Source organism: Bidens hawaiensis, unplaced genomic scaffold, assembly GCF_021521415.1.
Source record: "Bidens hawaiensis isolate Kalapana, Puna unplaced genomic scaffold, B.hawaiensis_p1.1 tig00030319_1, whole genome shotgun sequence".
Lineage (NCBI taxonomy): Eukaryota > Viridiplantae > Streptophyta > Magnoliopsida > Asterales > Asteraceae > Bidens > Bidens hawaiensis.
The window spans coordinates 182,097-192,319 of NW_027495060.1; the positions used below are offsets into that span (position 1 = coordinate 182,097).

General features: G+C 37.7%; 1 protein-coding gene across 1 annotated transcript; it reads right to left on the reverse strand.

Moving 5' to 3' along the window:
- Nucleotides 1-8,845: 8,845 nt before the first annotated feature.
- On the reverse strand, nucleotides 8,846-10,010 carry LOC143580336 (uncharacterized). Its single transcript, XM_077063394.1, has 5 exons — nucleotides 9,871-10,010; nucleotides 9,706-9,797; nucleotides 9,498-9,609; nucleotides 9,288-9,413; nucleotides 8,846-9,186 (listed from the first exon to the last, which is right to left on the reverse strand). Exons 2-5 carry the CDS (start codon nucleotides 9,717-9,719, stop codon nucleotides 9,070-9,072), a joined length of 369 nt encoding a protein of 122 aa, XP_076919509.1. The 5' UTR covers nucleotides 9,720-9,797; nucleotides 9,871-10,010; the 3' UTR covers nucleotides 8,846-9,069.
- Between the last annotated feature and the right edge of the window lie 213 nt (nucleotides 10,011-10,223).

The following is a 10,223-nucleotide window of genomic DNA, read 5'->3' on the forward strand; positions in this document are numbered from 1 at the left end:
AAATTATTAACTAAAACGGGTTTAAAATATTTGATCGTTTTCGTTCCGAACCACCGTTGAAACCCAACAGTGGTATCAGAGCCGCGGTTACAACGTATGAGTCGATCCCGGTTCGTTCAAAACCGGATCTACATCTTAAACTTTAAATCGTTTAAAGTTTTGATCTAGATTTATTTTCGGGTGATTTTAGATTTGGTCAAAGTTTGTTTATTTTATATGACCAAGTCAAAACGACCCGAAATTTATTTACTTTGAATATGTAAATCCGGCCCGACCTATGTTTGTTTGGTTGTGTTTGGTTATTGAGCTTGTTTTTTGCCATATGGATGGTTCAAAAGTTGTAAACGGTTATTATATATTTTTCGATTTTCTTTTGGCCATAAAGATGGTTCAAATTTGTAATAGGGCAAATTATTGTTAGTTTATAAATTTGTAATAAAGAAGACGCGAAGATAACCGAGGACGAGCTCAAGGATTTTTTGGAGTTTGTGGGAGTTCGGGCAAGATGACGGGATGCACGAAAAAGTCCATCCTTGTGGTTGTTTTGTGTTGTGAACCCCTTGACCCGATCAGTCTCCCTAATTGGCTCTAGCGAGACCGATCACCTTTTGGCCATAAGGATTTATATATTTTTTATTTGCTATTGTGGTTGCTTGGATTGTTTATAATAGGATTATAATATCACCGACCTAATACCAAATAAATTTGAAAATAAACATTTTATTAACCAAGTAAGTTTTGCAAATTAAAAGCGTTTTGATTTCCAAAACTAATAACTTAATAGATTTTATATTAACTTAAAATTGATTAGTTATATCGCGACAAACTTAGTTTTTAATAGGTTATTTAAAACTAAGTGTCATGAGAGATGAAAGGGTTCATCAATTCGTCCCGATAATAAATATAGTAAAATTTGACTTTTACTCTATTTGGTAATTTTAAAATTCATCACAATTTAAAAACCAATAGTTTATGCCAATCCTACTACAAGTCACACTTGAGGCATGATGAGAAATTTCGAGTGTTTGGAGCTACAACACCGCACTTGTTTTCTAGACTATCCCATCAAGGTGAAAGCGTTTCGTTGACACATCCTACCCTTTCACACGTCATGGTACTAGGACAACTATTACTTTACTCTCCTGTTACGTGCTAAAGCTGTATGGAGACTTAAAGTGGGCAAAGATGAGGCTAAACGTATCTATACAGACAATCGTTGTCTCTATAGGCCTCATAACCGAGAGTTGTGCTATATTCACAATTGGCAATCGTTGTCAGTCTGCCTAACCACTTATTAATGTTGTGTGCTACAGCTATCTTTAATAACTGGAAGCCAGATTCTCACACTCCTACTTCATTAATGTTATTGGGTCATTAATAATGGGACTACAACGTCGAAAATACTAATTAAATTTACTTTTGCTTAATTAATCAGATGTCGTCAAACGAAAACTCACCCTACGCCCTTAAGACTATCCTTGAGAAGGATAAACTGAACGGTACCAACTTCATTGAATGGCACCGCAACTTGAGGCTTGTTCTCACCATGGCAAAGCGCCTGTATGTTCTCGATGGACCTGTTCCAACCGAGCCTGAAAACAACACAGCCGCTGCTAGAAAAGTTCTTGAGAAGCACAAGGATGACTCGGCTGATGTCTCCTGCATTATGCTAGTCACCATGACTTCTGAGCTTGCTAAAGGCTTGGAAGACTTTGGTGCCTATGAGATGCTTGAGCAACTCAAGGGCATGTTCCAGAAACAAGCCCGTCAAGAACGTTTCGACACCATGAAACAACTCATAAGTTGCAAGATGGCAGAAGGGTCTCCCGTCAGTGCGCATGTTCTTAAGATGAAGGGGCACATCGATCAGCTCAAGAAACTTGATTATCCCATGCCTGATGAGATGGCATCTGATTTCATCCTCAACTCTCTACCCAGCTCATACGACCAGTTCGTAATGAATTTCAACATGAATGACTGGGTGAAGACAGTGCCGGAGCTTCATAACATGCTCAAGACGGCTGAGATGAACATTCCTTCAAGAACCAATCAAGTTCTGCTTATCCGACCTGCTGGTGTCAAGAAGCCTAATCCCAAGAACCGGGGTTATAAGGGTAAAGGCAAGAAGAAAGTTATTGTTGCTGCCAAGGTTGCCACCAACACTGACAAGAAAGTTGCAAAGCCACCGCCGCCGCCCTTTGAGGAGCGCCAGTGCCACCGATGCAACCAAATGGGACACTGGATGCGAAACTGCCCCGAATACCTTGCTGAGATCAAGATGAAGAGAGCCAATGGTGAAGGCTCTTCTCGAGGTATTTCCATATACATTATTAAACTTTTCACTGTTTCTAGCAACACATGGGTATTTGATACCGGATGTGATTTCCACATCTTTAATGTCTTGCAGGAGCCTGATAAGTGGAGGAAACTGAATAAAGGCAGCATGGAACTCATCGTTGGAGATGAGAAGAGAGTACAAGTTCTGGCAACTGGAGTATTTCATTTTACTTGTCCATCTAGCCTAGTTTTTCTTTTAAATAATTATTTGTATGCTCCTGGTTAGACCAGCAACATCGTTTCAGGTTCTTTACTGTTTGAACAAGGTTTTAAGTACGTGTTTTAAGGGAATAACTATTGCTGCTTACTTAAATGACATCTTTTATTTCGAGGCTAAACCTTGAAATGATATATATTAGATTGATATTCAAACTAATAATAACGTATATATAATCTTTCAAAACGTATCAGATCTGGCATCAATGATACATTTCTATGGCATTGCCGACTTGGCCACATAAGCAAGGCAAGAGTTAAAAGACTCAAATCCGAAGGGATTCTTGAATCCACAGGACCGGACTCCTTTGACAATTGTGAGTCTTGCTTAGCTGGCAAACTCGCCAAGGACTCCTTCACTCATAAAAGTGAACGAGCAAGTGATCTGTTATGACTCATATATACTGATGTATGTGGATCTTTCAGAACCATGACTAGAAACCATGAAAGATACTTCGTTTTTTTATCGACGATTATAGTCGATACGCTTATGTGTATCTTATGAAACACAAGCATGAAACTTTTGAAAAGTTCAAAGAGTTTCAAAGCGAAGTGGAAAAACAACTTGGTAAAACCATTAAGATACTTGGATCAGATCGAGGTGGAAAGTATCTCAGCTCAGAGTTCATCACTCATCTAAAAGAGGGTCGAATTTTTTCACAACTCACTCCACCTGGCACACCCCAACATAATGGCGTGAGCAAGAGGAGGAATCTAACCTTGCTAAACATGGTTCGAACGATGATATGTAGAACTAACTTGCCTCGCTCCTTTTGGAGTTTCGCCCTTATAACCGCCTCCCGCATTCGTCAAATACTACTACCAAAGCGGTTATTACTTCTTTCATCCTGATACAAATATGATTTCTATCAAGAGGAAAGGTCACTTCCTCGAGAAAGAATTTCTCGATCGAGGAACTGGAGATAACATTGTCGATCTTGAAAAAATTCAACAACCACAATCAACCGCTGAGGAAGTTGGAGCGTCTGATCAACAAGTTGTTGTTGCTAATACATCAGACATGAACACGAGCGTTCGCAGAAGTAGTATGAATCTCGTACCAAATTCTAGATACTCATGGCATCTAGATGGTCTCGAAGTCTTATTAGTAGCCGAGTCTAACGATGAACCTACTGACTACAAATCTGCAATCTTGGATCCGGAATCTGAGAAAATGCGTGAAGCCATGAACGCCGAGATGCAATCTATTCATGGCAATCAAGTCTGGAACTTGATTGAGCTACCCCCCGAAGGTCGGGCAATAGGGAGCAAGTGGATTTTCAAACATGCATCTCGTGGCTGGAATCTACATTTTGATGAGAATAATCAAAGAGTTTGATTTTATCAAAAAAATGAAGATGAGTCCTATGTTTACAGAAAGGCTAGTGGGAGCATTATATCATTCCTCATCTTGCATATGGATGATATATTGATCATTGGAAACAACATTCCTATGCTTAAGGGAGTTAAGCACTGGTTGGAATCTTGTTTTGCATTGAAGGATCTTGGAGAAGCTGCTTGTATTCTAGGAATCAAGATCTACCGAGATAGATCTAAGCAACTTCTAGGGCTAAGTCAAAGTGCATACATAAGCAAAGTCATGACACGCTTCTCAATGGACAACTCCAAGATAGGAGTTGTTCCATTGCTAAAGGAACTGTTTTAGCAAATCGTAATCTCCGGTAACGGACATTGAAACAAAGCACATGCAAGCAATTCCATATGCTTTAGCGATTGGCTTTGTCATGTACGCTATATTATGCACTAGACCAGACATCTCGTATGCGTGTTTGGAGGAGTGGAAGAGGAGCTCACTATAAGATGTTACAGTGACGCTAACTTCCAAAATGACCGAGATGATTCTCGCTCATAATCTGCTTGGATGAAGAAATTCATAGCCAACCTCGATCTAATTCCAAGTTTAGAAAAATGATCGACGTGATATGTGATAACACAGGTGCTATCGCTCAAGCCAAAGAGCCCAATATTCATCACATGGCCAAGCACATTTTTAGTTCCACTATGTACGAGAAATACTGGAACAATGTGACATCATAGTAAGCAAAGTAGACACAGATCAAAATCTAGCTGACTTGTTCACTAAGCTAATAACTCAGGACAAGCATAGAGATGCTATCGGGCTTAGACTTGCTAGTGATTTATTTTGATTTAGTATTTGGATGTATGAACGTTTAAGCAGTTGTACTTCTCTGTTCACTTTTGATTTAATGGTTAAATGCAAACGTTGAATAATACAACTGTGTTCATTTTAATACGTTTAATCCGTGAATATTGTATTCTAAATTATCCATAGTCGGTCAGACTCGTGGGAACAATTCTGAATTAAGACTATTCTGACTTTGGACTCAAGCAGTTGATTTCCAAACTCACATACCTCATTATGAATGACGTTGGATGTAACTCGCATCAAATCATCTTCATGAATCTTGATCATAAGATGTTTTGATAATAGTATGCTCATTTAGTATCCTTAGACCTGAGATACATATTAGAACTTTCGTTTACCGAGGAATATTTTTTGATCACGTTAACCGCTGTTGAGTAACTGCCAGCCATAAAGGCATTGATTGAGAATGTTCTGGAGTTCAGTGGGAGTTGTATGTAGTCAAGATGGGATTTTGTACTCTTACATTAAAATGTAACAGTTAGACATATTGGCGCCCTCGTTGATTCAAACTGGTAAAGTGTGAGGCCTCACCCAAACTTACTGTGTGTTTGATTGGACCATTTTGACTATATATCGAGAACTACAATAATTGAACACTATATGAGATTGATTTGATCCATGTCTCATTGTTCAATTAATGTCTTATACAGAAAGGATAGATGACAACGATTACTATAAATTCATAATCTTGCAATAAGGTATTCCAAGATACTTTGGTTATGGATTTAAAAATGTCATATTTAGTTGGGGACAACTATGTGTAGCTAGAACGCCTCTAGCTGTTAGCGTTGTGATACTTGACCCAAATCCGTCCAAGTGGGAGACTGTTGGATTTAATGGTCGGTTCGGGTCAAGTCAACGCGGACCGACCCGAATGTGACCCGGTATGAGTTACACGGGGGTGACGAAATAAAAACCCACTTAAATGTTAATTGGGCCCGACACAATCAATTAGATGGATCGGATGGTGGTTAAAGGCTTTGTTTTGTTAATTGGGCTCAAGCCCAATTGGTTTAACTTGATTAAACCATAAATATGTTCCTATATATAGTATAAGTTAATATTATTTATAAAAACAACCTTAAAACTAACAAACCCTAGCAGCTCCACCTTACTCAGCCGCCGTCGCCGCCGTTTTCTGGCTGCTCGGTTTTCCGGCGAGCTATTTCCGGCCACTATAACAATCACCACAGCTAGCCACCTTCTCCACTGGTTATATACAAATGTTTGAGCTGCTGATACCATTCCGAGCACCACCGCAACCTCCTCTAGCCGTGTTGCCGCCTTACTCCGGCCAACCCGGTTTTCCGGCGAACTGTTTCCGGTGACCTAAAGCTGCTCCAAGTTGTTGTCGTTGTTCTCTGCTGTCCGCCGTCCTCTATAGTCGCCGGGTCTGAGCCATATCAGCTGCTGCCGCCGCCATAGAACCTTCCGGAATCCGTCGTCGCCGTCGCCGGATCTTGCATGGTTATTGATTGTGTCATCTCTAGCTCTTTTCGTTAGCCTTCGGTGTCTTCCCGGTTTCGATAACCGAGGTATATCGATAAACTAATCTATGGTTGTTTATACTTTTGTTTATTCGTACTCGTATAAAGTTGTAATCGGATCCGGGTTTTGGGTTTCGGTATTGGTTCGTTTAATCATTTAATCGTCCGCTGCGTTTTTATAGTTCGTTTATAAGTTTGTATATTAATATTGATTAATATCTATCGAAACGAAATTATTAACTAAAACGGGTTTAAAATATTTGATCGTTTTCGCTCCGAACCACCGTTGAAACCCAACAAGCCGATGGGGCAGTCGTAGGATCATCGATTCGGGCTTTGGTTTCCAATGTTAGACCAAGACCGAGTGCATGTTGGACTACCGTTAAAATGGAGGAATCGTGTGGATTTATATTTTGTTCTCGTTGACTATGTTAAAGAAGAATGCTATGATGTTGTAGTCCATCAAAGCTTCAAAGAAATTTGATTTTCAGTTTCGTCTACTTAACTATAACTTAGTAAGTAAGCTATGATGTTTTTCAATTTTGAAATAATATGTGATGGGTAGATTACGAGTTATGCCGGTAAAAGCTTTTGGGGTGTCGAGTATTGTCGTTGAAAACTAGACGTGTGTTACTTAGAAGTTGGAGTGAAAAGTGGTTTTAAGCTAAAAGCAAGTACTACTTATAAAATGCAGAAGGAACTTTTTTAGTTATTCATCAGGTCGTCTCTAACTGTATCGTTATTGATTTTTGTCAGTAATAACCGAGGACCAGACCGAGACTATATTCTATTATCTGCAGCACTGTCCGGGATTTGGGTTTTTCATGTAAACCCAAAATCTGCTCACCCCTGATGGCCATTAGCCAAACACTTTATGAAATCTCTTTTCTTTCCTCTCCTTTTAATGTTAACCTAATTGATATCCGCCAGCGCGTTGCGACAAACAGTGAGGAAACATTATGTAGCAGTTAAGGGTGGGAAACCCAACCCAAACGGATTGTTTTGGGTCGAGATGGATAAACTTTAAAAGTAAGATGGGTTAGGATGAATCATAAAAATTCTTCTAGTGGGTCAGGATGGGATGGAAATATACAAGTGAGTTTCATTTATAGGTTAAAATGGGTTAAAACAAATTATCCAAGTTATCCAAATTTTATCTAATTCAAAATACCCAAACTATCACGTGCGAAACAAAACTCATTCAAAACCCAAAAAACGATCAAAACGAAACAAAAATCTCGAGCCGACTAAAACAAAACAAATAAACAAAAACGAAACTGAACCGAAATAGAAAAACGACCAAAACGAAACACAAAAAACCGGAATGAAACCGAAAAACTGACCAAAACGAAACAAAAAAGCGAAATGCAACCGAAAAGCTAACCAAAACTAAACAAAAACACTGAATCGACTTAACCGAAACAAAACTGAATCGAAATAGAAAATCGACCAAAAAGAAACAAAAAACCGATATGAAACCGAAAAGTTGACCAAAACGAAACAAAAAAAACGAAATGCAAATGAAAAGTTGACCAAAACAAAACAAAAACACCGAAACGACCAAAACGAAACAAAAAAACTGAAACGAAATTGAACTGAAATAGAAAAACGATCAAAACGAAACAAAAAAATCGAAATGAAACTGAACTGAAATAGAAAAACGATCAAAACGAAACAAAAAAACCAAAACGAAACTGAACCGGAATAGAAAAACGACCAAAATGAAACAAAAAAAAACGAAATGCAACTGAAAAGCTGACCAAAACAAAAACACTGAACCGACCAAAACGAAACAAAAAAACGAAACAAAACTGAACTGAAATAGAAAAACGACCGAAACGAAACAAAAAAACTGAATTGAAACTGAAAAACTGACCAAAAGGAAACATAAAAAACTAAATACAATTTAAAAACCGGATCAAAACGAATCAAAAACACCGAACCGGCTAAAACGAAACAAAAATACTGAAATGAAACGAAACCGAAATAGAAAAACGACCAAAACGATACAAAAAAAACCGATATGACACCGAAAAACTGACCAAAACGAAACAAAGAAAAGCGAAATGCAATAAAAAAACTTACCAAAATGAAACAAAAAAACTGAAATGTAACCGACTAAAATAAAACAAAATGAAACAAAAAAAACGAAATCATTGAAACCGAGCAAATACCGAAACCGACCGAAATGAAAAAAAAAACCGAACCGAAAAAAAAAACCCCGAAAATCTCGAACCTACACCGGTACAAAACGAGTTTTTTTTTATTGAACGAGGATGACGGGGGGAAAATTTTAGTTATTTTACATTTTGCATTTTTTATTTATATTTTGAGTTATTATTTTTTTAATAGTTTTTTTGAATATTTTTTGAAGGGTTTTTAAAACCCTTTGTATGTCAACCTTAACTTGAGTCAAGATGGGTTAGCTTCACCCATCTTGACCCATATCCATCTTAACCCTCTATTTTAAAAACCTACCTGACCCCATACTCATCCTGACTCATCACCCAAATCCAACCCAACCCACTCACATTACCACCTCTAGTAGCAGTGCAAAAGTTATAATGTTTCCAGCTCAACGCATTCATCTTGTCTTTCTAACTAAATATGACCCGGATGATGTGATTAAAATGCAACACTCTTTTGCACAGTTATGCTGTTTAGTGTTTAGTCGCATTTATGAGACAATATTATTAAACCATTATATGCAAATTCAGCCAACTAAAAAGGGATTATTAACAATCTACATTGATTATTAATCCAAATCCCAACAAAAACATTAACAGTAACAAAAAAAAACCAAAGTTACTGCTGTTATTCAAAGTCTTGTAACAAAATTTGTTACTTGTGAACTCTGTAGACCCCACCACTATTTACCAAGTTCCAAAGTGCTGCTTTGGCTTCCTCCACTGTTTTAATCCCATCCCATTCTTCAAATACCAACCTCTGTATGTTAAACTGCGAAATTAAATAAAAACAGACATGATTATTTTACCCCAAGTTAATTAATTAGATGACTTGGGTTCATTTGAATATACTCAGATTATAAATTTGCATACCTGTGCACCATTACGGACACGAATATCGGCTCCCTTGCTATCAATTGATATTAAAGAAACATCATCTACCTTGCTCTCTAATGAAAATATCTCTTTTAGAGGCTTCGAAAACATCTTATTCAGCTCCTGCAAGACATTATTAAACTTTAGTTAAAATTATATAATACAAAATATTTAACTGCAAAACCAACAACAATTTAATACCCTAACCTTCAGGTTCTCCTCACTGCCATTAACGGTAATCTCATCAGGTTGAAGAGACTCGTATTCCTTAACGTTAACCCAAGCAACCGTGCCAAAACCTCCAATAAAATATATATCACTGCTTCAAACCAATAAACCAACATTATTACATTATTTTTTGTACAAATAAATCTATAAGAAAATCATTGGAATAAGTATATACAGAATAAAGAACCTTATATTCTGCATCCTAAAGTAGTAGAAGTTTCCCCACTGCTGCGAAGGCGCGTGTTGGTGTTTTGCTATATACTGCTTATGTGCCCATTCCTAGATAATTACAATAGTATTAATATTCAAATTAATATCAATAACAAGGTTTTTATGTTTGAAAATTAATCACCTGATGCTCATCTTCAGAAAGAGGGAAAACATCACCAAAAATTGTAGCCCTTGCATTTGACAAACCGCTCCATCCAGGTATCTACCAAACAAACCACCATAAAAAATCCAGCTTAAAAGCTAAATTATTGTATGTTGTATGCAACAGATGAAGAAACGTAGATCGGCTCACTAGTAGACGATCAACTTTTCTCAGGTATGAGTATGCTATATCACCGATGGTTCTCCGGAGTATGAATTCTTCCACCTACAAAACGAGCAGCACCGTGAACTTACCCCTCAGAAAGGGACAGAGGGGTCCTCTTTGGGGTAACCCTCCGGTGTGAGAATAAGAGATTGTAGGAGAAGATAATA